The 27,085-nt window shown below is 41.3% G+C and overlaps 2 protein-coding genes across 5 annotated transcripts; both read left to right on the forward strand.

The window, feature by feature from the left end:
* The first annotated feature begins 143 nt into the window (after positions 1-143).
* Positions 144-10,421, forward strand: EIF2S1 (eukaryotic translation initiation factor 2 subunit alpha). Of its 4 annotated transcripts, none has more exons than XM_053946756.1 (8): positions 144-251; positions 2,113-2,354; positions 3,736-3,815; positions 4,239-4,390; positions 6,815-6,921; positions 8,688-8,785; positions 9,431-9,574; positions 9,882-10,421. In XM_053946756.1, exons 2-8 carry the CDS (start codon positions 2,114-2,116, stop codon positions 10,005-10,007), a joined length of 948 nt encoding a protein of 315 aa, XP_053802731.1. In that variant the 5' UTR covers positions 144-251; position 2,113; the 3' UTR covers positions 10,008-10,421. The 4 variants fall into 4 exon arrangements, with proteins under 4 accessions (XP_053802731.1, XP_053802734.1, XP_053802732.1 ...); XM_053946759.1 differs by lacking the exon at positions 144-251 and adding an exon at positions 453-595; XM_053946757.1 differs by lacking the exon at positions 144-251 and adding an exon at positions 453-591.
* A 5,323-nt stretch (positions 10,422-15,744) lies between these two features.
* Positions 15,745-26,193, forward strand: PLEK2 (pleckstrin 2). The gene is made up of 9 exons (XM_053946515.1): positions 15,745-15,818; positions 18,370-18,534; positions 19,486-19,667; positions 20,384-20,475; positions 20,800-20,987; positions 21,515-21,616; positions 22,948-23,031; positions 24,144-24,222; positions 25,403-26,193. The coding sequence occupies exons 1-9, from the start codon at positions 15,771-15,773 to the stop codon at positions 25,528-25,530; spliced, it is 1,068 nt and encodes a 355-aa protein (XP_053802490.1). The 5' UTR covers positions 15,745-15,770; the 3' UTR covers positions 25,531-26,193.
* The last annotated feature ends 892 nt before the right edge of the window (positions 26,194-27,085 follow it).

Consider the following 27,085-nt stretch of genomic DNA (forward strand, 5'->3'; position numbering starts at 1 on the left):
GCGGCGCCGGGCGCGCCGCTTGTGGTCACGTGTCCCCGTGGGCCGGCAGGAGGAGACGCGATTGGCTGAGCCCGCGGCTCCGGCCGCCCGCCGCCAGGGGGCGCTCGAGGGGAGCGCGGCCCCGCTCGCCTCGGCGTCGCGGCGCCTGCGCAGTGGGGCTGCGGTGGCCGGGCGCACGCGGCGGCACGAGCGGGGCCAGCGCGGGACTGCGGGGCGCGAGCGCAGCGCGAGACCCCCCGGGCCGCAGCCAGGTACCGCCGCGCGCCCCGGCTCGCGGCCCGGCTCCTCCCGGCCGGCGCGCGGGGCCCGCGGGCAGCGGCGCCGCTCGGGGCCGGGCCCGGCGGGACGGCAGCGGCGCCGCGCCCGGAGCCGGCAGCCCGCGGGGCCGCGCTCCCCGGGCCTCCCGCCGGCGCCGCGCCGGAGGTGGGCCTCGCCGGGCCCCCTCTCCGGCGTGGCGGCGGTCGTGGGGCAGCGCCCGCGCCGGCGGCGCCGGTCGGGACTGGCTCCGTTTCCGCAGACGTTGTGCGGCCGAGAGGGCCTCGGCTGAGGCGTGTCCAGCCTCTGGAAAAGATGAATTCCAGCTTCAGCGCGGTGGGCCTAGTGTTGCTCCTGGGGAACAGAAGGCCAAAATAAAACCCCTGTGACTGTGGAGAGAGGAGTGAAGTGCTGCGTGTGCTGAGCGGTGTTTGTCCGCTCTTGCTCGCTGTGGCTCGAGTTCGTGGCTTTGCAGTGCGGCTTTCTCGTGTACCCCATAAGAACCTGCAGGATTGAGCAGAGCTGTATTCAGTAGACTAGAAAGCCGAACCGTAAAGTTTTCCTTTTTAACCTTGGAGTTCTTTGTTCAGCTTCAACTTGCACAAAGTTATACAAAACCTTCTGAGTGTTTTTATAATGTTTTACTAGTCTGTATTTACCCTTTTTACAAGTTAAGAATGGAAATAAGGGTGGAAATGGACTTCTTACTTGTGTGGACATGCGTACATAGCGTTTGGCATTACCTTCCTACTCTGATTTTAAGTTTACTTATAGCTAGGAAGCACTAGCATTACTGTAAAGATCATGACTTAAAACTTCAAACTGGTGACTAAAATCTTCTGAAGGAGTGAAGCATTTGATTTGGCATCTTAGGCTGCTGCTAGAAAAATTTCCTGCAGAAAACTTTCTGTGTGAAACTTCAAGGCATAGACAACTGAACTAACCTAGTTAGATGTTTAAGAGAATATGGATTCATTATCAGAAAAATAAAGCAGTTTAAGCATTCCTTCTTACCACTACTTGATTATGAAATATTGCTTTTGCCTTTTTTTTTTTTTAATGTATAATGAAGGAATTCTGTTTTGTTCGTGTGACTTTTTTGGGTTTTTTCCCCTCCTGACTAGCAATCTGTTGGGCACTTTTTTGCCTTTTCAGTACTTCAGGCCAGGCTAGGTCTGTTCTGATTAATGCCTTTGCTTTCTTTGCTGACACTTAGCCTTTGGAGCAGGTCTTGCAGGATTACTCTGAACATCTTGTGCTGAGTTTAAAAGTCATCTGGAGTCTGCTTCTCCTCAGTACTACAGAAGCTTCCATCTGCCTCTTATTTTCTTAGCCTCACATGCTGTCTTATGTGCATACAAAATGCTTCATGAGGACTGCATGCTTCTCTCTTATGTCCTCCTGCTCTTACAGTCCAGTTGATGATCCTTGAGAGTCCCTTTCAACTCAGAATATTCTGTGAACCTGTAAAAATGTTACACATTCTCATGACTTTAGATGCATGTGAGGTGTGCAGTGTCACCTTTCCACCACCCAAAGAAGCTTTTCCAGTGTGCTGTGTATAGGCAGTATGACAGGTGAAGTGGGTAATGAAGTCTGGGTAGCAAAGCTTTTCCTCCATTAATGCAAAAAAAATAGCATCTTAGGAAATGGTTGTGGTAATAGTATTTGAAATACAAGTTAATTTATTGGTTAATTGCTCTTAAAACCTAAGCACAACCTTATCCTAATTGCTACTTTTTCTGCCACTGTTCCTCTCTATTGTCCCCAGTCCTTGCTGGTTTATTGCCGTGCTTGTAGGAGGAGGCAGTGATGTACTGCGAAATAAAACCTTTGGTTTTTCTGCTTGAATTCCAGAATGCCGGGACTAAGCTGTAGATTCTACCAACATAAATTCCCCGAGGTGGAAGATGTGGTGATGGTCAACGTCCGCTCCATTGCTGAAATGGGAGCCTATGTCAGCCTGCTGGAGTACAACAACATCGAAGGCATGATCCTCCTCAGTGAGCTGTCCAGGAGACGTATTCGGTCCATAAACAAACTCATCCGCATCGGCAGGAACGAATGCGTCGTGGTCATAAGAGTTGACAAAGAGAAAGGTATCTGGGCCTATGGTGGGCTCTGTCAAGATTGAATTTGTAGACAGAAATGCAGATGAACTAAGCAAGTGTTTGTGGGTTTTGCCAGGACTACTTTTTTTGAGCATCGAAGTAAAATAGACCATCACTGACCATACCTATGATTGTTCTTCTATTCCTCTCTGTCCTTTGGGAACTGGGTTAATGAAAGCAAATCACATCAGTAAAGATTTAAGTGGGTCCTCACCAGATCAGTCACTGAACTATAGTGAAGTGGAATTTTTGATATCTATGGAGATTTTCTAAGTCAGCTGAAGAGAAGCATCATTTGCTGTAGATATCTAGATGCTAACCATTTAGTGCTGACAGTCTGTCCTGTTTGTTGACAAGTTTCAAACCTTGTTGATGGAGGTGATGACAAGTACGTAATCATTGTTAATACTGTGGGGAAAAGTTAGAATTGTACAGGCAGTTTTGGTTTTTCCTGTCTTTTGAACGTTTGAATCTTTGAAGGTTTTTAAATGTAATTTCTGTTGAGAACATTTCAGATTCTGATAATGCTGTTCCAAGCAATCTCTAAAGTCTCTATCCAGCTGTACAGAACTAATAAACACTGAGCATGTCTCCTAGCAATATTACTGTTGGTATGATGTTTCTCAAGTTATATGCTTTTTTAGAATACTTCTGAAATTGCAGTTAACTCTGAGAATAAATAATGAATGACAGGTTAAGGAAAAGCAGAGATGAAAGAAGGGCAAGAATAAACTTATTGCAGATAAATCTGAAGTGAAATAAGTTTCCCAACATCTCTAAGGAAATTATACTTTTACAAATTAATCTTGTTTTCATATTAACAGAGAAACACATCTGGAATTCATCTAGTGGTCTTTTATTGAACTTATTGGAGAATGTATAGTTTATGAGAAATAGGTGGAGGCCTTTTATAATTTAGAAGAGAGTTCAAAAGAAATTTTTTCATGGGCATTTCTTTCAGGCTGAGCCTATTTTATTAGGAAACTGTTCAGAGCTAAAGTGATGAGGTGCCAGACTTGAATTAAATTGTGTTGAGCACTACAAAAATATGCATTAAATTTGCTTCTTTGTATGCTGGAATGATTTTTTCCCCCAAACTGTGTACAGAAACATAAAAATAGATCAGTAGTTGCTGAGATAAAATTTGCTACTGTAAGGATTTACAGTTGAAAGAATTTTATCCTAATTTGGATCATAATTTGCTTAAATTCATCAAAGTTTGGTCTTGTTTCTCTCTGTAGCAAAATATGGGGATATTGTAGGCAGGGAGCAAATCCTGAGCCAGAGTGTTTGTTCTTGAGTTTCTCTTGAAGGAGTCAGACTTAGATTGCACAATGGCTGACATTTTTAAAATCATCTTCCCCAATAGGTTATATTGATTTGTCAAAAAGAAGAGTTTCCCCAGAGGAGGCAATCAAATGTGAAGACAAATTCACAAAATCAAAGACTGTAAGTTGCCTTTCTATATTTAGGCCTCGTGTATTTCCATCTTCTTTCTTGAGCAGCCAAAATGCGCAGACATAAGATAAAGCATTCAGGTATTAGACATACTGTGATTCTCATTTACCCATGCAAAGATATATAACCAGCTTATGTGTCTATGAGTGTTACATGGTAAGCTGCTTATGAAATAATTAATAGATCAAGAAAGGTGTCAGATGAGAACTTATGATGTAAATGGGTATATTTAAATGATGAGAAATCTGAAAGTATGTGCTGGTTTAGCACACTGTGGGCAACTTTTTATTGAAAAAATGCGCAGGTAGTTTCAGGCTCCTATCCTTACTGCTGTGTTGTCGTAACACTTCCAAGTAGAAATTTTTGTTTGCTTTCAGTATTTGGTTTGGGATTTTTACCACTCCGGTGTTGCAGGTTTACAGCATCCTTCGCCACGTTGCTGAAGTCTTGGAGTACACTAAGGATGAGCAGCTAGAGAGCCTGTTCCAGAGAACTGCCTGGGTGTTTGATGACAAGTACAAAAGACCTGGATATGGTGCTTATGATGCATTCAAGCATGCAGTCTCGTAAGGACTTCTTCTATGCTTCTAGGGGCTTATTTCAAATTGCAGACAAGTATTTCCTGAAGTAGATCTGCCACCACGCTCTTTTGGGTTGTATGATTGGGTTTCTTTCCCAGAATCAGTATGAAGAATATACTGGTCAAGTAAATCTAGTAAATTTTGATATCAGTCTAACAGAGGAAGAACCACTGGTCTTCGTTTGTCTGTCAGAATTTGCCTGGTTTTAGTCCCAGGCAGATTTTATCAGAAATACCTAGCTTTATGTCTAAGACATTTCTACTAAGAGCTGATTGTCCCTCTTCCATTGCACAGGCAGCTTTTTTCTTTTTTTAAATGCAACAAGCTGACTTGTTACTTCTTTCCACTTCTGAATTTAAAGAATGGGATCATAAACTCAGAAATGGAATTTTGAACAGGAAGGTGGGAATTGTGATGCTAAGGAAATACGCACTGAGCTAGATGGCTCTTAATTTTTTTTAATGGAGTCTGATATTTTAATTTGCTTTCAGAATCGAAGTATTTGGTTTCCCTCTACAGAATCTGCCATAAAATTGTCAATCCTAAACTGGATTTCCCAGTAAACATTTTCAGTTTTGTTCTTCTATCGCACCTAAGTGTGTGATGAACTGGAGTTGAACGCTAGACGGCAGTAATAAAGCTTTTAGAAATGGCAGTGACTCTAGGAGGCAGGACACTCCGTAGTGTTTTAAGTAGCTGAAAACCAGCTCTGTGTTTTGGGGGAAGAAACAGCTTGTGTCCTCGTTTAGAATGAATGTGTTTTGTTTCATATTGTAATGATTATTTTCTGGTGATAGCAAATTTACTGGTAAAGGGCAAATCTGGACATATTGCTGTAAAAGGAATTCCAGATCACTCTTAACTGATAAATACTTAGTTAAACACCTGTATAATAGAAGTTTTTAATAAAACACCTCTAGTCACTCTGGCTGTTTTAACTTCAGTTGTATACTCATGAAAACTCCTGAGCACAAGCCTTTTGTTACTCACTCACTATTCAATTTGGAGCACAAACTTCTGAAGCTGTTCTCAAAACATCTTCCCATCAGTAATGCCTTAAGATTTCTGACTGTGGACTGCAACTTTTATTTGTTCCTGTTGTATTCCTACATAAATGTATAGCAGTGGAGTAGAACAATGTGGATATTGCTGCCTTCCTACTTTTGCTAGAGTGCTGTGTGAAGTTTAGAATTCTCTCTAAGAATTTGGCTTGTTATTCCTTTCTTTGTACTGAGAATTAGTGTTTTGGAGTTTTATACAGCATGATACCTGTGGCAGAAATTGGACAGTACATTTACCTTCTAATCAGTAAAAGTTAAACATTGGGGATGTATTGTTGAAAGCCTACCAAATGCTTTAACAGGTAGATTTAACAAGATAGTTTGGAAATAAAGCAGAATTTGTATGTACCATAAATCGCTTCTGCCATACAGGTTCATATTCTGATCTGTAAAACCCGTCATGTTTCTGGGTTCTGTTTGCTTGTTTGGCCCTTCTACTCTCTATACTTAGCATACAAAAGTGTGAAAGATGATGTTTTATTGGCAGCAGAGACCAATCTCTAGTACTACCTCTGGCTTTTGGGCCATTTTATTTCGTGTTTGCCTGCTGGTAGTATTGTAGGTGATCTGTTATTTTTTTTTTTCCAGAAAGCTGCAAATTTTGTCTCTGCAGAATAGGAACTTTTTGTGAGGATTTTTTTGCTTATGTTCTCTATTTCAGATAGATTTGGGATAAATTTAACACAGCAATAGAAAATTGACACCACTTCTTTAAAAAAGAGCTGCTAATTTATATTGGTAATCAGCAGAGGAGTTTGCTTCTGTGATCTCTGAGTTTGAAACTATTAGCTTGGGATTTAAAAAGCCTTCATCCTTGCTTTAGCTGAGAATGTAGCCAGCAGATAAGTATTTGTCTGTGATCCAGATACTGTTAAAAACAAGTACCAAGTAACATGGAATGAATGTGGGTTACTTTGTAGAATGACAAATATCTTGTGTTTGAATGAAACACTAAAATAATTTAAAAACTCCAGATTCATCATGGATTTACTTTTATGTGGTATGATGTTATCTTCACGTTGGAGGAAATATAAAAATATCAAGAAGCTCTACAGAGGGTGCAGGAGAAAAGCCATTCCTTCACTTAAAAAAAAAAATTCAATAATTCAGATTATTCCTTCCAGGAACAGATTGAGTAAACTGCTGTGTTTACCAATAGAAATTGCTTTGAAAATAGATGTGTTTATTTTCTTGCAGTGTTTCAATGGGTTCTTAAGAAATTTCCCGGTTTCCTTTGCCTAGTAGGTATCTAGGATTATGCGTAAGAAATAGAAATAGTACCAGAAGTTTATGTTGTGTTGAATTCCTCTTCAGTATAACTTCTGTAATGTTGCTTTGCTTGCCTCAGAGACCCTGCAATCCTGGATAGCCTGGATCTGACAGAGGAAGAGAGGCGTGTATTGATTGACAATATTAACAGACGTCTGACACCACAGGCAGTCAAAATCCGAGCTGGTGAGTTCTTCCCACATGCTCCTTGAACCTATCTTGATGCTTAGGTTGAGATAGTGTATCTTGTTGCAAACTATGAACTCAGTTAAAACTCATGGTTCATAATACTGATATTTGAACGGAGTTGTTCAGAATTAAGACACCTTAATTAAGGATTGCTTTCAAATTGCCTGTGTGGGTTCTATCCCAAAGTGCAAGGTGATTTTGTTTTTCCTCCCAAAGTGCAGATTCCTTGGAACATGGACTGGTTGTCATGATAGATAATGGGGTCTGTCATATTGCATTGGCACACAGTGAAACTAAATATTTTATAGTTATTACTGTATCTACAGTATTCTTTTTCATTATTCAGAGTTTTAAATTCATTGATTCCCTGACATAATAATTGAACTCTGTCAGCACAGCTACAGCATGCACCTTAGTCACTTGTTCTTAAACATGTGAAAATAGTATTTCTAACAGGTTGATTACAAACCATTCAGTAGAATATATCAGCTCAAGCCTAGCATGTCTCTAATGAGCTAGTTTGTCTCTTACTAATTTAGTGTGGGCAAAAAAAGCACATGACTGCATGACTTCAGAAGACATACTTCAAAACTGTAAATCTGGCTCTACAGAACAGTCTAAAGGCATGCTTGCCATTAAACAGATAGTGTAGCTGAATCACATTTTTAACTAGATTGAGAAATTGCCTCTGCTCTGCAAGTGTATATTGAAGAGCATTAACACTTGCTGATTAGTGTGGAGAGAAGAAATAAGCCTTTTCCACTCTGAAATCAAGAAAAGATATAAAAAGTAAGGTAATATAAAATTCCTCCACCTATTGCTTTAGAATGCCAGGAGTTAACATAGAGTTTAAAAATTTGGTTTGATTGCCATGAAGAATGCATTTACTAACATGAATAGCACTTCATCACTTTTGAAAATAAAGAGCATGTCTTCTTACTTCTTCATGCTGCCTTTTTAGTTCTGATGGTCTAAGTCATCAATTTTGTCATCAGCACAAGTATAGAATCTTGCCATTGGCTTCTCTTCTCACCCTGAGGCTTACTGGGATGTTCCTCTGTGAATTTCTTCCTGATAGCTCAGAATTAGCAGATTTTCATGAGTCACCTGGAAGTGAAACCAAGTTCTTTGTGTAGCTTAGTCTTGTGCCATTGCTATGCAGGTAAAGAAATCTTTGTCTTTACACTGGTCAGTGTATTACAGATATTGCCGATATTACTTTATGCCTTGATTTTCAAACACCTACAAAAGGTTATAGCTACTATAATTCTAGCCATATGTTAAACTTATAAAAACGTATTCTAATGCTCTTCTAGTGATGCCTCTGTGCCTCTGTTGTAATTGCTGATGGAATTCCATAACTTTGTGGATGTGCTCCTTTTCAAGTTTCACTTTTCCTGATCTTGCCTTTTCTCTGATATTTATTGCTTTTATATCTTCATCTCTCCATGTGAAATACATAATTATTGGTGTTGTATTTGTTGGATGAGAAGTGAGTGAATATGAGTGTATAATTTTGTATCCCAGCTTTCTGAAGCACAAGGTAAAATGTTGCATTGTCTAAAAAATTTAAACAGACTCTTATATCAATTTAAAAGTCAAGCAAATGTAATACCTTCCTCAGATTTGGGAGCTACTGTGGCTCTCTTACTATTGTGGGTAAACATTGGTTGCTAAAAAGATCTATTAAAGCTTAAGTTAAAAAGCTTTTAATATTTTGCAGGTCTTGGTAAAATTTTATTATTTGTATTTCTCTGTCATAGATATTGAAGTGGCCTGTTATGGTTATGAAGGCATAGATGCAGTAAAAGAAGCTTTGAGAGCAGGCTTGAACTGTTCCACGGAGAACATGCCCATCAAAGTGAGTGTCAGTCTTAATACTGGAATCAAAAGCAAAGTTTTCTGATGCCCTCAGGGACCAGTAGTGTGCAATTGCTCTGGCCCATCAAGCCATGTGCCTGATTTCCAGCTCTTCTCTAGCAGGGCTGTAACACACTTCCTTCAGCTTTGTGCTGGCAGTCCTTCCTGTGGTTGTGCAGTGCCTTTCAAAGTTTGGGAAGCTGTATTTATTCTGTTCAATTTATTAAAGTCTAGTATTGCCACAGAACATACCCACTGTTCCTTTATGCAGTCTTAACTAGGGAGCAATAAATTTTATTTTCAGGTATAAGGTTGTGTAAGAAAAGGAAAGTTTGCCCCACTGATGTTTGAGTGTTGGTAGAATGACTACAGTACCCAGGCCTAGTTTTTCTTCCCCAACAGTTTTTGGATGTTAAGTGAGCTACTGAATAAGTGTTTTTAAAAAAACTTGGAAGTACTTTCTCCTTTGAAAATTACTTTTTATAATGGTCTCTTATAACAAAAGAAATTGTTTACTTATTCAGTCATCATTAAAAAAAAGAAAACATATGGGTTTTAATGCTTTCAATTTTTAGTCTAACTAGGCATAATATCTTTTCCGTTGTTACTGAGTTTGCTTTTTTCCCCAATCTTTACAATGTGATAGATTAATCTGATAGCCCCTCCTCGTTATGTGATGACTACTACAACACTGGAGAGAACTGAAGGACTGTCTGTTCTGAATCAAGCCATGGCTGTAATTAAAGAAAAAATTGAGGAGAAGAGAGGAGTCTTTAATGTGCAGATGGAGGTAAGAACAAATTACATTCTAAAATACAACTTTTTTCCTTGCAATACTTCTAAAGTAGAGCAAGATCGGTAGTGCTACAAGAAATCTCAGCAAAAAGTGTTGCTAAGTTATTAAAAAAAACCAAAAAATTCAGGACCTCTCTGTTCCTGAAATAAACAAATGGCCAGAAAATCTCATTTTCCTGGGTTCTGTTGTGTGACTTCAGGACGTGTTTTATCTCTTGCTCTTTATGTAGAATAGGAGTCTACAAATCAGGTGGCCTTTCTTTATGACAGTTTGCCATGTGTTCTGGTTTGGTATTTTTCAGCCTAAGGTGGTCACTGACACAGACGAGACGGAGCTTGCAAGGCAGTTGGAAAGACTGGAGAGGGAAAATGCTGAAGTGGATGGGGATGATGATGCCGAGGAAATGGAAGCCAAAACAGAAGACTAAATGTTCTGGGATACTTAGAAAAGAGACCATGTGAAAAATTAGAAACCCCATTGCAAACACTCTGGACTAAATGATTCCAGTATTGAAAACTTCAAAAGCAAATATATGAAGTGTTTTCCTGTTTTAAAAAGACCAAAATGTAAAAGGCTCTTCTAAATAACATTTGATGCAGCAACTGACACAAAGTGAACCCTTTGAAAGGAAGGTGCCTAGTCAAATTCAAGACACAGATCTGGCCAGACGGAGTTTGCAGCTCCATACTTAACACTTTCATACATAACAATTCCTAATTGGTGATTACAGCTCAGTGCATCTGTTCATGATCTTTCCTGGGAGCAGCAAAACCAAGCAAGTGGAACAGTTCTATACAGAATGTATTTGAGCAAATATTCAATAAATTTCTGGGCTATGTAACTCTGAGGTTTTGGGTTTTTTCCTCCTCTTTTGCACATGGCCTAGAGTGGTGTGAATATAAAACCTGGAACAGTATGATCAATGGGTGACTCCTCTTTAACTTTGAAAGGGCTTTCTTTTGTTTGCTTTAAAGCAAGCTGAGAATGAGTGGAACAAAACGTTTTACATTAATGTTTTCCTTGCAGATTTGTTGATGCAGACTTGTTTAAGTTAGCATTTCCTTTGTTTATTATCTGCATTTAGGGACCGAGAACTTGAAAACTTTGAAAATAGCTTGTTTCCATTCCAATAAACATAGCAAATAAATGAAAAACTACTTATAGTTGCACTTTGTTGGGTGAATATAGCAGGAGCTTTAATGAACTTACATAGTTCTAAATGGGCAGCCACTGTCTGTGAGCTCACTGCAACATGACCTTCAGTTCTGCCTACCATATATCCCATTTAACCTGAACTGAGATACTCAGTCTAAAAAAAAACCTGTTTATCTTCTATGAAGAAGAGAAACAAGATGTGTTTTCTAAATTGGAGTTTAAAAAAAAAAAAATTCCTGTTTTCTTTGTCAGTGGGAATTGAGGGGAAAGAGTTGTGCTTTTTATCTGACCTTTCCAACTTGCTAGATTTCTAAATATGTTGGGTTTTTTTTTTTTTTTTGGTCATTGTCATGTCCCATACTGCCCATTTTTTTCTTAATACTTTGTTACACTAGAGGGAAAAAGCATGAAGAATGAGGCTTTGAGCCTTAACTAGTCATTCTTCTTATTGCCATGGTACAAACTATCTACTTGCTACGTGGTGTTGCCACAAAAGGCATTCTAAAAGGGCATACTTATTGCAATGTGTTGCTTGTCCATGCTGGGGTGTCAGAGAAGTTCATGTGTACCCAATGTGTACCCAGCTCTGATAGTAAAGCAAAGCCAAAAAAGGTAAATAACTTTCAGTCTTTACGGATTGCTGGAAATACTTGAATGTGCAAATTTGCAAAATGAAGAAAAATCGTTTTCTCTAATTCTTTTCACCAGCTGTGCCCATTCACTAAAATAGTGATTTGACTTCTGTTAAACACAATAGGTGGGTACTTGGAGTAAAGAACAAAGTATCTTAAAACTCCGTCACCATGTGATCTCCATGCCATAATAATTCTGTAAAGGAGAAAGGACTGATAAGTGAGCCATGCATGCTCCAAGGAAGAAAGGAGTGCAGTGAAGGGATTATAATTAGTATAATCTGTGAGAGCTGTTTTGGTTATGTTAATTGGTGGGCATAGTTTCTGTCAGTAACTTAGAAGTTCTAGAGTAGCTACCAGAACATTTCTAATTAGAGCTGGAATGTGCTCATGGGTAAAAGTCTTGTCGGTTCTGGGTGCCTGAAAAAGATTACCAAGATGGTGAGGATAAATGCATTCCAATCACTTTTCATCCTGGCAGATAAAAATTAGGCTCTTTCAGTTTGTTCTCTTGAGCATATTTCAACCAAGAACAAATAAAAGATACAAGACAACGTGATGGTTCCTTTTCATGCATTGCAGAAGTGGGAAGGAGGAGGTATAAGATGCATGTTTTGGAGGCCTGTTAGTGAGGGAGTACTGGGGACTTGCTGTACTCCGCCACTTAAAGATCTTTAGGAGTGCTGAGCTGATGCCTTGTGTCTCAGCCTGGCTCTTTTTCATTTGTGAAACTGCCTTTGCTTATGAAATGCTTAAAATAAGGGGGTTTTGTGAATGTCTCTGTTGAGTTTCTAAATCCGGGCAGCACATTCCTGCTGTTCACTAGCTACTGTGCTGTTTACACAATTGTAATCACAAGGCCAACATCTCCACTTACACTTAACATGGTCAGTGGAAGGGAAGGGGACAGGAATACCTGTGGAGAGGGCTCGGCCTGATGTGTTCACTGTAAGGATCTCAGTTTGACTTTCCTACCCCAAACTCATTTTCTAAGATTGACAGCTTGGAAATAGTTTTACTTAAAATAGCTGGTAAGGACTTAATGCAAAAATCCAACCCAAACAAGGGTATACTGGGTCAGGTCAGGCACAGAGTCTGGTAACACACAGCCCAGTATCCTGTTTCTAATGAGGGAAAATAGTGGTTTCTAAAAGAGGGGTGCCCTGCTGTTGTGGTTCGTCTGGTTTTTAATACAGTGAAAATCCTTGCTGTTTTGTCTCTAATTTTGGCCTACAGGTTTTTTCTTTAGGTGCAGTGGAGCTGGTGTGTTGTTCTTCATAGCAGAATCTGTTCTTTGATTTTTGAGTGTAGACAGTGAAACAACTGTTTCCAAATACTTCCGCCTTTCTGCAGTTAATTTTAAAATTGCTGTTATGTCAATACTATTGAATGCTTGCCATCTTTCACTTCTATCTGGAAATGTTTCATTATGCTTTATTTTGATGTGGTTTGTTTTCATCATATTTCATCCCTAATCCACTAAAGGAACTGATTTGGCAGTGCTGCACTGGATGGCAAAGTCCTAAGAAGCTGCTTTGAAAACTGTGCTGTCTGTAATGCCCCAGTGCTGCGTGTAACATGCTGGGCACGGCAGAGCATGGGATGGAATTTTCCTTTGGGCAGGTTCCCTGAATGAGCTGTGTGAGACCTTGAAGGACTGAGTGGGAGGTACCAGCAGGGTCTGCCAGCTGAAACAGCACAGACTGCACTCAGAGCTGTGGAGGCTGCTCCTCCCTCCCCTGCATCCCTCAGTAGCATCCTGTGGTCTTGAAGGCGGCTCTTTCTGGCCATCTCATTCCAAATTTTATAGTATATAAAGAATTTGAGAGTCAGTTCGAAGGAAAAAAAAAATGTCAAGTACTCAACTGTTCTTTTTTTGTTACAATACTACACTGTTGTGGAAAGCACTCTAAAATGGATTGGAGGAAATGGGTCTGAAAACTCTCTTCAGTGACTTTTAAGGCCCACAGAAGATTTGATGTCAAGCTCCCTAAGTTTATACAGATCAAAGCATGTCCTTTTCCACCGGAAGAGTTCAATGCCAGAACTTGCATTCCCAGCCCATGCATGAATAGGACAGCTCAGATCTACTGACTCATTTTATACTACCTGACCCTGAATGATCTGTGTTTACTCAGCCCCAGGGAGCAATACAGGGGCAGTTTTTCAACTTTGATTAACTACAGAATGAGACGGGGAGAAAGGGGTGTGTCTGTCCCAATCATCCAAAGTATTGAAGAAATACTTTTGAGTAGAGGTATTGAAGGAAGTGAAGGCTCTATATAAGAAGTAGTTGATATGAAACCTATTATTTAATGACCAGCTGAAGCAAGGTTTGCTTCACCTTTCACCAGCAGTTTGACAATAGAATTCTTTGTTGCTAATGTTAATTTTGCCAAGATCTGTCTGCAGGGTTGTGGGTGGTCTGCATGCTGGAGAAAAGGAGCTTGTCAGATCTTCAGTGAGGACTGCTTATGGAGCAATTCTGAGATCACTGTCTGAGCGAGAGCCCCCTGCAAGCTTCTACCTGTCCTCCCTAGCATGAAATAGCACCTTGAATAAATTGCCTGCAGTAACAAGCTGAACAATGTGAAGTCAAACCTCAAATACCAAACGGTGGAACACTGTATTCCTGAAGCTGGTTATATAAAGAGTGCATGTCCAGGAAATGCATGTAGCAGTAATGTCTCTTGTGAACTTGGACTCGAGTTTCCTTTTTTTTTTTTCTCCCCTCCAGTGTAATCCTGATGTACAAAACATGGTGAGCTGATTTTTTTTTTTCTGCTGGCTTTATCAGGGATTTTTTCCAAGATTCTGCTTCTGAATGCAGCTTTTTTCTACATACATATATATATATATATATACAGATAGAGATCATTTTTTCAATTAACAAAAAAAAAAAGGTTAATTTCTGCTTTATTTAAAGCTACAATTATATGTTTTTTAAAATTACAAAAATTTCCATTGATAACTTTGAAAATATTACATACCAGCCACAAAAAGTACTTTTCCAAGTGTTCTGTTGCTGTACTTCCTTTAGGTGGACTGAGGAACAAACATACTGGGATATGACTTACTGAGCCTGTTGCCTGGTAGCTGCCTGCCTTTTCCCAAGAGGCAAAAGGTGTACAGTAGGAGCTACACAGGTAACTTCTGCTTTTGAAATCTCAGCCAGCATGTTTTCTCTTTATACAGAATCAACTTTTCTAACTTCCAGCAGTGTTTAGTCACCCACTGTAGTCTCATGGCCTCTGCAGGACTCTTCTCTGGCTTGTCTCTAGCACAATGTTGGTTTCAATTCTTCAGTGTCTTGCTATCCCTAGCTAAAAGATATAAAAATGTATAAAGAAATTGTTTGTTCCTTTTCCTTGGTGCATGAAAGTGTGCCCCTTTATATTGGAGTCACTTTGTCTTACTGACCTCTGGACTCTTTACATAGCAACGAGTGCTTTTGTTTATTTGCTATATTCTACCTTGTATTTCTTATCACAGCCCATAGCTCTGCCCACATACATCAGCTTAATTTTAGTGAGAGTTGTGGATTGCTGACAGTACAGCAAAGGCTGTTATTTCTGAACAGCAGCACTCTCTTCATATTAAACAGATTTGTCATTGTGGCTAAAGTCTTCAAAAATACAATAAACATCTAAGATTATATTTAGACACAAAAGGCACTCTGTTTCAAGGCATTCAGGAGGTACGAGAGGTCACTGCAGTGTTCAAGGATCAGGCTGCTTTACTAAAAGCCTGCTTATGTAGAGATTTAGGATATTAGGCTGAGAATCTTGGTTTATATACCAAGTGGTCACTGAAAGTAGAGTAGATTCTTAGGTGCTTTGGAGCTTCTTTGGGGGCAAAAAAAATTAGTGAAAAGTTACTGTAAGATTTGTAAAAGTCTCCTTGTAATCATAATATCCTGTATGTTACACTTACAAGTTGTGCTGATCTGTAGAACTCCTGAGAGATGGGTTTGATACATAAGAAATTTTAAGTGGTAGTTATTTAGTCTGAAGTTTTGAGGAATGTGGTTTTTAAATTCTTCTTTCCTCTCCCATGTAATACCTGATTTGTCATTTTCTAGCTGCTTGTATTGGCTAGCTCGCTCGATGGTGGTTTTTTGCTTTACTAAATTCTGTGAAATTCTTTCAAGATCTTTTTTAGACATCCCTTTGTTTTACTTCCCCGAGGGCAGGTAATACATCAGAGCCAGCTCGCTGTTTAACTAATGTCTCACAGGTAGGGAGGGAGGAAAAAAAAACAGGGGAGGGAGAGTGCGTCACATTGGAGGAGGGGAGCAAGGAAAAATGAGCTTTCTTAAACAAATCATGTGCAGAGGGACAGGCTGCCAGGGCTCAGGCAATTAATTCTCGGCGGGGGCTCTGCTCTGTTCCCTGCCGGCCACGATGGAGGAAGAAGCTGGAGTGCTGAAGGAGGGCTTCCTCGTCAAACGGGTGAGTGCTCTGCTTCCCCTCCGAGCGGCTCTGCTCCGACATGAAGCAGCTCCTGAGCAGGGAGGGGAGCGAGCCGGAGCTCACGGCAGGGAGCCTGTTGGGCGCTGGGCCGGACGGGCTCCTGCCCGCTCCTGGGAAAGGAGCCCCTCCAGCTTTGTGCAGGTGCCTCCCAGGGGAGCTGCATGAGCTGCAGCTGTCCACTACCCACCCGCAAGCTTCCCTGTGCTGGCATTTCTGCAGAGGAAGGTGAATTAGCCATCAGGATTACTCAGGTGTTAGAAAGCCAATACGCCTGCATCTCTCACACACCTCTGCAGGGAGCGCCCCCACGGCAGCGGGCGGCCACCGTCGGAGGATGGAGAGACAGGAGAAGTTTTGGGTCGGTTAAGATAGCTCGTGCCTTCTTCAGTGACATGTCTGTGCAGAGTTTCCCATTTCATATGAGAGAATGGAGAAAAGATTATTCTTTTTGAAGGGGATCAAAATAATGCAAACTTTAAAATGCTTTTGAAATAACTTCTTTTTTCCAATCTCCTCAAGCAGTGCTGTTAGAAAATTCTAGCCAAAATATGGTGAAAAGATTTCAACCTTCCCAATCCTTCTCCCTATAGGAGCAAGTCAATCATTGCTGGAACACAAGGAGGCAATTTAGCAAGGGGCATAAACTGCTTTTAGTACCAAGAACCTGTCTCAATGATTAATATGGCCCTTGATTTCACAGAAAAAAATGTGATTGAGAGCTTTGTTCAAAGCTTTGCCACGCCTAGGGAAATGCTTTTGTGCAGTACGTGGCAGTGTTTCTGGTGCTAACATGAAGGTAATCCTGGTCAGGAGTTTGCCTGGCAGGGCTCCCAGCCAATTGGCCGGCCAGACACTGGCCAGATGAAGCTCTGTGTGGAAAAGGGGCTATTCTCCTTCCTGCCTTCTGCAGCAAGGGCAGAGCAGTCCCAGCTCCCAGTCTCCTCCCTGGGCTACAGCTGTACTTTTTGGCTCTTAAGTGACTGCTGAATTCAAATGGGAAGCCAAGGCACCAAGTGTGTGAGAGGAATAGGTTATTGGCAGCACATGGAGCTATGACTGCCAGTCTGTACAACATCATCCAAATACACAGCTTGACAGGAAGGAGAGCACAAAGAGGGCGACTAAAAGAAACTGAGGGACAAGGGAACCGGGGATCCACAGAGAAAAAAGGAGGATGGGATGGGATGGGATGGGATGGGATGGGATGGGATGGGATGGGATGGGATGGGATGGGATGGGATGGGATGGGATGGGATGGAAGAATAATGGAAAAATTATGTACTGTAATGCATTATAAATACAAAATGAATGTGTGAAATTAGGTAAAGATAAATTAAAAAAAGGTAAGGTGACCTCCTGAAAAAAGAGAACATTTTGTAGAAGGAAAGAATAGAGCCTTAGCAAAGAACATACAGGAAGAATGGCCAAGTAACTTTACAACAGGTGAAAAAAAACCTGAGGAACACAAAGGGAAGGAGAGAACAAACCTGAGATAGATAAATTGTATTTAGTATGGACTAGAAAACATTGGATCTACAGTGCCCTGGATTTTAGAGACTTGTTACTCCACCTTTACTTGGAGATTGCTGGGTTTCCCCTTTATTTACAGAGAACTAACGAGCTTTGATTCATGCCACAACTGGACCTTACATGTTTCTTTCTTCAAGTCATGCCCACCCTATCCCAGGTGTCAGAGCTTCCTTTACCCCCTGCTTTGCCTGCTGGCTATAACGCTCCATCCCCTGTAGAAACACAAGTCAGCTTCTTGCACAGCAAAGCTGGACCAGACACCATCAGACAGGACTAAGCCTGCCAGTGCCAGCCCTCACTGGCTTTGCTGTCCTTTAACCAGACTGAAGAGAGCTGGGGGCTGTTTACAGAGGAAAAATAGGAGGATTTGTCTGCATTATATAATCCATGAGGCATTCAACAGCAGCCTTCATTTAGTCTTTTGTCATCAAAAAGCGTATTTCCTTTATAGGAAACAGTAGCACAGGGAATGTTTTAGCCCAGCAGATTGGAGGCAGGTGGGATTGAAATGAACTTCTCATTAACAGTAAGTGAGGGATGTAAGGAAAAGCCAATTCAGCCAGCAAAGTGCTTGCAAAACCACTTGGCACCTAGAGCCACATCAAAATGAAAAAGACACCACTCAGGGTCACCAGAGAGGAGGAGCTGGTTGCCAGGAGCTCTCACACATTTTGGATTTAGCCCTGTTTCTGCCTGTGCTGTCAGCAGACAGGTGTGCACCAACATCAGCTCTTTGGGATAATTCATGTGAGCATTTACAAGAAGCAATTTGTGCCAGCAAAGTTCTCCAGGCTGAAGAAAGAGCACAGCACTTTTCTATTCCTCTATGATTTTATAGCAATGGAGCTTTGCTATTTTGTTACTTTAAATGTGTATTTCAGGGAGAAGAGGACTTATGATGACTTGTTGTGCTTCTTTTCATACAAGAAGCCAAGAAAAAAATATGGTAATTTCTCAATGCTTGTGTTACAATCGGTTGTGTGGATTTCTTCCCCTCCAGGGACATGTTGTTCGTAACTGGAAAGTGAGATGGTTCGTCCTGCTTCAGGATAAGCTGCTGTATTACAAAATTGAAGGAGGCAAGAAGGAGCCTTCTCCAAAGGGCAGGATCCTTTTGGATGGCTGCACTATTACTTGTCCATGCCTGGAATATGAGAACAGACCGGTATGACTGGGAAAATGTATCTGTTCTCTATGTCACTCATTTTCTAACTTCTTCCTATCTTTTCCTCTCCTCCTGGCATCTTTGATTACTGCAACCATACCACTGGGGTGCTTCCAGAATTAGGCACAGCCAAAAGCAAGCTGCCTCTAGCAGTGTAACAGGACAAGCACTGAATCCATCCTTGTGTCTCTTCCCTGTGCCCAAATGTGAGTCAGCTATTAACAAAAAAACAACCTCAACCACTACTCCTGAACCACACAGTGAGGAGAAAAAAATGTAAGTGCATCATCCCAACAGTGTGTGGAGAGAGGACATGAACAACCCAATAGAACCTGAGGAGGGTGGGGGAAAAGGGAAATATCACCTGTGGTAGTTGTCTTAAAGCCTGGATATCCATGGGGTGCTCCCAGGCAGCCAGATCAGAATCCTTTTTCCTTCACCAATGGGATATTGCTGCTGTAGGAAGTTCTCAGCAAGAGGACTCTGGAAGAAAATGTTCCTCCTGTGTTTTTCTGTTCTCCTATGGGTAGCAGCAATGCAGATTTCTTCTGTAGGGAGTATCTGTGTGGTCTGCTCTCTTCTAAGTACCAGGAGCTCCATGCATGTAAACCTCATTTATAAATCCCAGGGATTTGAGTGGGATAGAAGAGCCAAAAAAACCCAGAAAAAAAAAAAAACCAACCCCCCCAAAAAAACCAAAAAAAAAAAAAAAAAACCACAAAAACAAAACAACCCCCACAAATGACAAACAAACAAAAACAAATGAAAAAGCCCCACCAAAACCAACCCAGATTTGTGCCCACCATCCTTCTGAACAAGAACTGCTCTGAACTGCTTGGGTGGGATGCACTGTCAGACTTATTTGTGTCACTTGGGCCATTGCTAAAAAGAGCAAAATGCAAGAGGAGCAAAATAGCTAAATGATGTTATTGCTTTGTCCTTTCTCCACAGCTACTCATCAAACTAAAGACAAAAACCAATACAGACTATTTCCTTGAATGTTGCTCCAGGGAGGAACGTGACTCTTGGGCTTTGGACATCACTGGAGCTATTCATGCTGGTCATCCAGTACAGGTACAAGAACTTCACAGAATGAAGAATTCTTTCAAGCTGCTAGAAAATATCAGCCTCCAGTAAGTGTATATGATCTCTCCTTCTGTTGTTGCAAAGTGCCTGAGTTGATGGATGGGGAGGGTCAAGGGAAGCTCCTTTCTGCACAGATCTGCTCCCGTGTGGCCAGGAACCTCTGAACTGGCTGCCCTGTCCTAGGTTTGCACATACTTTAGCCAGGGAATGCACTTTTTCCTGGCCATCATCTTTTGGGAGTATGTAGGTTCTGCACAGGCACCTCACTGCTGGCTTGAATACCTTCCCTAGTCAGCAGCAAATGTTCTCACAGGGGAGATCTATTGCCTCAAAAGATGCAACGTCAGGGAAGCACTGGGTGGTGGCTTTGTGCCCTTTGCTGAGTTTTCAAAGCTGATATCTGGAATCCAGACTAGGATTTTTAGGGTGCATCATCTTAAAAAAGAGGAAATGGAGACTGATTAAGAAACAAAAGAATTACATTAATTTGATTTGTGTTGAACAGGTAAATCAGGCTGACTATAGATCAGTTTGCAGTGCTCTGAATTGAAAGATACTTTGTGAGGCATCTTGTTTAGTGCTGCTATTGGGAAAATAAAGTTTTCCTGGAATGTAGTTAGGACAGTGCTTCTGGGGGAGTAGCTAGAATACTTCCCATCTTTATGTGGGTAATCATGAGGACATCCCTGGCACTAACAAAAGTATACAGCTATTTCTGCCTGTCTCTCTAATCTGCTGATGTTGGCTGTGCTCTCATTTGCAGCAATATAGTGGAGAGAATGTATGACAGCAGCACTGGAATTAAGCTGACCCGCAATTTGGATCAAGGCAACAGATATAAAGAGACCTTCACAGGTACATCTGGCAGGCAAAGAGCCACCTCACATCTGATATGCCACATTGCAGGGACAAGGCAGCTACTGTACTGCCTTAATAGTGAGATAGGCTCTGGCCCAGTGGAACCTGGCAGTGCAGCCAAGCTCTCCAACACCTTTCTCTCTTGCTCTTTGGATGTATGGAAGCACACTTAGAACCTCAGACTTCTGGTCAACTTTGCACTTCTCTGACAATCTTTGGGATGGTGCCAAAATGTTTCTGCCACCTGTGTGTCAGGAGACCATCTGCCTTCCCTCAGAAGAGCACACTGTCTTGGTATGAGAGCTGCCTTTCTTCCTGCAGGTTCTGCCCTGGTGGACTGGCTCATCTCCAACAGCTTTGCTGTGTCCCGATTCGAGGCCGTCACCTTGGCATCCATGCTGATGGATGAGAACTTCATCAGGCCCGTGGGAGTGCGCAGCACCGAGGCCACGCGCTCCAGCGACCCCTCGGAGAAGTTTCTCGACGACTCCACCGCGCTGTACATGTTTGTGAGTGATGCAGCTGCCCACACAGGCACCTCCTCTGGCCCTCATCACACACTTGGTGTGGGGTACAGGTGCACAGCATGCAAGCAAAGGCAAATGTGCAGGCTGAGAAAGTAAATGCAAAGGAGCAACTCTAGTCTTTTAGTATTACTAACACTGGCACTTTTGCTAGAGCCAAATAGCTACATGGATATGGAAGGAACTACAAATTACATAATTAGGCATTAAAAGAGGTGTGTCCCTGGAGTGCAGTGCTGTGTCTGCATGTATTGGAGGCAGTGCTGTAGTTGTGCTACAGCTCAAGGCCACAGCACTTATACCCAGCATGTACAGATTTACAGCTGTAATTTGTTGCCTGTGAATCTTGGTCCTACAAGGCTGAGCAGCAGAGCTATGGAGTAGAATTTACTCAGGAAATATAAGCTAAAAACAGCTAAGGAAAATAAAATGGAGAAAAAATGCAGAATTTTGTACTTAAGTGTCTGTTTAGATTAAAAAGAAATGTGGAACTGTCTTTTCCCTATTTGCAGGCTGAGAGCAGTAAGAAAAATACTAATTCCAAGGAAGAGGTCCATTTTAACATCTCTGAATTAAGCGGCACAATTGTGAAGCAAGGATTCTTAGTGAAACAGGTAAGTATAGTCTTGGAACCTGCCTCAGGAAACAAGAAAAAGTACAGCTCTTAGGGTTTCTTAGAGAGTAAATGTGACTTATACAATGGTGAATGTGACTTACAGAGATGTGCCTAGCAGAAGTAACTTGCCTGTGAGTACATGAGGCATTGCAGTTAAGAGTATCCAGTTATAAAGAAGTGAACTATGGAACTTGCTCAGGTAAGATTAATTGGATATTCTGTACATATTGAGCATATACTGAAAGGTACAAAACAGCATCAAAAGCAGAAGTACCACACAAGACTCCAAATCCTACCAGAGCTGTTACATCCACTTCCAAGCAGAGCCACCGTTCCTGTGGTTTAACCTATCCCATCCAGGTAGTGTGAACAGTGAGGATGTGAACAGACAAATTTCAAAGCTGAGTAGCTTGACCTTTGTATGAAGTGGACATTTACCTGTGAGCAGCCATCATGTACACATGGGTGCTTTAGTGGTAGTGAAACTTTTTTTTTGGGCACAAATACCTTTTGGCAATAACTGATTCCAAGATCTAACCCTTGGTCTGCAAGATGTAGTTTCCAACGCTTGCTATGAGCAAGATGAGGGTCAATCACTCTTTCAAAGCATAACATAGCCACCTGCAAATGGAATCCTACCTGCAGTGCATGGCCACACTCTTACTCTGAAGCCTTGTACCCAGAGCCCCAACCTTAATGTTGTGCAAACTGGGTCACCAGATGCTTCCAACCCTCCCTCCTCCAGCTGCCAGGGCGCCATGAGGGTTGGCAAGGTGTTGCAGGATCCCCACAGGCTGGCAGGGCAGCCCCCATCAGCACAGGACACGAGAGCTGCCCAGGAGCTCCTGCCCATGGGCAGCAGCAGCCAGGGACAGCCCACAGAGCCCCGGCCCCGGGCTGGCCCTGAGCCCCAGCACCAAACCTCCAGGAGAGGGGATGCTCCAGGGCCTGGCACAGGCCTGGCAGCAGTGAAAGAGTAAAGAGATGCAAAAGGACCTGACAGAACCCCTTTGGAGCACACACAGCATGGGGTTTTAATCTGAAACCCACATTTAATCTGAAATGAAAAGCAGGAATGAGGGATACAACCATTTGTTCCTGTCACTATGCTTTCTTAGTTCTTCACACAGGAAAGGAAGAGATGAAGGAATTGTCAGCATATGACGAAGAAAGATAAGCAGAAGGTCATGGGAATTAACAAGATGTTAGGAATTACTTTTCTCTGTTGGGTCCAGAACCTCTTTTTTGGTACTTATTTATGTCTCCCCTACAGCCTGTTGGAAAATGGTCATTTCAGGAGGTAGTAATGTTAATTCTTCCATTTTGCAGGGGCACAAGAGGAAAAACTGGAAGGTGAGAAAATTTGTTTTGAGAGCTGATCCTGCTTTCTTGCACTACTATGATCCCACCAAGGTACGTGAGTGGGAAGTTGCCATCCCCAGAAATCCTTTTAGAAACATAAACATTATAATGAAGATATAGTTATGCTGTAAATGTTCCTGTCACTCTGGACTCCTCTATCCGTTTCCAGGAATTAGACCTCTCTGGCCTTACCCTAGGAGGTTGTCCTTGTAGGATTTTGTATCCCTGCATCTTCTGTCCTTTTTCACAGTGAGATTCCTTTTCCTTAGCCAAGCAGCAGCAGTCTTCTTGGGATTGGTCCCTTGCTGTACTCTCGCTGTCTGGGACTATGGTCCTGCAGGGTTTCTTCCTCGGTTGTGATCTTTCTGGGCTGAAATCCCACTGAGGATCATACTGATATTGGGATTTTTTACATCCTTTTCCCAGCATTTTTTAGGGTCTTCTAAATGCCAAAGTATTTATAGGAATTTCTACTACTCAGTTTTAAACTTTCTCATCAAAAGTAGAAGTTATGTTCATGAATATAATAATCAACGTGAGCAACTCTGATACTTAGGGTACCACAAAGCCAAACAGGATTGCAAGAAGAACACATATAGAAATGCTTTATGGGACTTTTAAAGAGAATAGAAACAACATACTTAGAGCTTATGGAGCCAGCTCATTTTTTGTTTCCTGTTCCTTCATGTTTTTTTTTTTTTTTTTCACTGCAAATTATCCTTGTATGGCTATAAGCTGAAACTGCAGAACCTGAAGGCAAGAAACAAGAGTGCCAGCCAACTAGGGAAAAGAGCCAGATTTTTCTCATACAGTCTCAGTGAAAAGCAGCACGCTAAATACTTACAGAAATATATATAATTCAGTATGTTGTTTTTTGATAAAACCATACATATTGATAAAACCATACATACATTTGAAGTGTGATTGCCTACCCTTGTGCTTTTAACTGATCTACACCATGCCCAGCTACATTGGAGAAACATCTGGGATTGAAAAAATATAGTAATGCCTTTAACTACATGTTCTAATTGATTTCTCTTGTGACATAGATATTTCATGCCTGGAAAAACTGCCATTATGTCTCCAACTTCATAAAAGTAATGCATGTGCTCTGGGAAATGATGATATTTTCCAGCTATGCCTTGTTTCCTTTTTCTTTGCAGGAAGATAACAAGCCAGTAGGTGGATTCTCTCTTCGTGGCTGTCTTGTCTCAGCTCTGGAGGACAATGGAGTCCCAGCAGGTGAGCACAAGCCTCTAAACTTTCATACATTTATATGTATGCCGTAGCAATACAGTCTTTGGGTATGAGTTTGTATCTATGGCTGCTTGTATGCACAGGTGGGCTGACTTTCCATTTCCCTTTGCAAGCAAGGGAAGAGGCATGTCACAAATCCCTGTACTGCTGGGTTGTCCACACCAAAGGGGACTGGTTTTTTTTTTAGTGTTATTTCTACGTATCTTGGGTGTTCTCTTTATATGGGCTTTTCTTAGTCATATGACCTCTGAGACAGTCCTAAGACTGATAAATATTCCAGAGTTAACAGACAAAGAGAAAACACTTTCTTTTTGGGGGTTGTATAACTCCAAGTCTTGAGACATCCTCTGAGGCCATCCATTTCCGTATCCTCTCAACTTATGCTATTACCTTTTCCTTTCTGACCTGCTAGAATCCAAATGTAGGGAGACATAAAGACAGCAATAAAAAACAGTTCTGCTGGAGCATAGGCTTAGCTCAGGCATTTGTCTAGAGCTTCAGCCTCATAGGTAAGTGTTTCTGCTATTAAAGCAATTTATTTTATGACAGTAAGCACAATGCGTAGATATCAAATACAGAACATCTTTCTAAAGAGAAGGTCTGAAAAAGCTTTGTTCTGGGGGTAGGGGCACATGATGAACAATAGAGCTCCTTGCTAAGAGGAATCTAGCTATGGGCAGGAGAAAATCTAATCTACCATGCAAAATAGTAGGGGTTCATTATTCCACTGTATAACTCAAGTAATAGTCTCCACCTAAACAGAGACTATTTTAGCTACGTTGTAGAGTGCACAGTAGTTCATACAATCTATGGCAAGAGTGTCTATACTATATTTTCATAGAATCATAGAATCAACAAATGTTTGGGTTAGAAGAGACCCCAAAGATCATTTAGTTTCAATCCCCCTGCCACAGACAGGGTCAACTTCCACTTAACCTGTTTGCTCAAAGCCCTATCCAGCCTGGCCTTGAACACTTCAGGGGTTTTGAAGAGGGAAATCAAAGACACAAAAGCTTTAGATGTCTCCCCCATAATAAAAAGGAAAGATTTGATTCCCTAATTCACGAAATTCAAATTCTTCCCTACGAAGCTTCACATCTGCCAGAAAGATTTTCTCTGTGCACTCTCCTGATCTGTCAGTTTTTTTGGTTTTTTTTCTCTGCAGGAGTGAAGGGCAATGTGCAAGGCAACCTTTTCAAAATCATCACCAAAAATGACATTCATTATTACATCCAGGCCAGCTCCAAGGCAGAGCGAGTGCAGTGGATTGAGGCAATCAAACCGCTGACATGAGTAATGTGGACTCCACGCCAAATGACAAACCACATTTATGACCAGCTTCCTGCTCTCATTGTCTGGGAGTGTTGTTTTTCTTTTGATAGTCAATGTTCATTATTTGAATCACCATAGCACCTACCAGTTCCTGGCAGACCATGCAGACCAAATCAAGTAGATCCAGAATAATTCCCCCATCTTGAATTTACCATCTAACCAAGGGACCAGAACAGGTGGATACAGACAAATGGGGCTTTTCGAAGAAACAACAAGATATTCCAAGATGGAAGAAAAGGATCTTTTGTACAAGTATTCAGTCTATGTCTGACAGATCCAGGTTGTGCTTTATCTTAAAGCAGAATTGTCTTGCTCCTTTCCCCTTTATAAAGGGGCTCATAAACGTAGCTAGTTAAGGCTGAAACGTCTAAGTCATGAAAGGTGCTGGTGTCTGAGGCTGCCTTTCTTGGCATACCACACAAATTTTGTGCTAAGCCACAACCCAGCTGCCAGGATAATATGCATTGCAAAACAAACAAGGGGTCTGTCTGTCCATCCATCTGCTCTACTATTTACTTCTCTGTTAGACTGGAAAAGAACAAATTATCTTGCTCCTCACTCATATAGATTACTCTTATGCTGGTAATGTCCCACATCAAAACAGGATCCTGAGTATCAAATCAGACCAGTGGAAGTTCCAGACAATTTCTGGTATTGAATATGTTGGAAGAAATTCCTCAGCCATAAAAGCAAGACTTTTCCTTCTGATAATTACCATAAGTCCATTTATGTTGGAGCACCATTTGGACAGAGAACTATAGTAGCAGTCCTCACTATTGCTTTTTCTATCTTAAGTCATTATTTTTTCCATTGTCTACTATCCTTGTCTTTGATATCATTAAATACAAAAAAAAAAAAAAAAAAACCCAAAAAAGTGCATTTGAATATCCTGTGCTTTTTAGAGATGTGATTTTTCTCAGAGGGCAGTTTGAATATATGAAAAATAATGGTTTAGTACACTATAATTTTAGATTTATATGTAAACTAAGACACCAGAGAGTAAAATGGAATGTAGGAAATTCTTCAAGCATGCACTCAGCCTGCTGATACAATGTTTTCATAAAATTTCTTGTTTTATCTGAGTACCTGTATCTGACAGACAGATTCTGCAGAGCCTTCAAAAAGGCAGCATGCTCTGTATCTTCCCTGAAGTCATAGAGGAATTTGATAACCCTCTATCCACAGATTCATTTCTATATAGATGTTTTGTTCTCTGAGTTGTGTACTGAAAAGAAGTCCTTTCATCACAAAGGCAGAACATGATACATGCTTGTTTATTTGTTAAAATAGGCATGCATTTAGGATTCTCCCCAGAAGCTACAGCAACAAAATAACAGCACAACACTTACATGCATTCAAATATTTAAGAGAGCATGTAAAGAAATTTGCCAGCAAAGGTACAGTTTTAATTATATGCAAGAACAAGAATGGGCAGGGCAGATTCAGCTGCAGATACCATTTCCTAGGGCTGGTCCAGAGAAGACTGTGAAATCCACAGCTGTCAAAACCTTTTATT

Source organism: Vidua chalybeata, chromosome 6, assembly GCF_026979565.1.
Source record: "Vidua chalybeata isolate OUT-0048 chromosome 6, bVidCha1 merged haplotype, whole genome shotgun sequence".
NCBI classification, from domain to species: domain Eukaryota; kingdom Metazoa; phylum Chordata; class Aves; order Passeriformes; family Viduidae; genus Vidua; species Vidua chalybeata.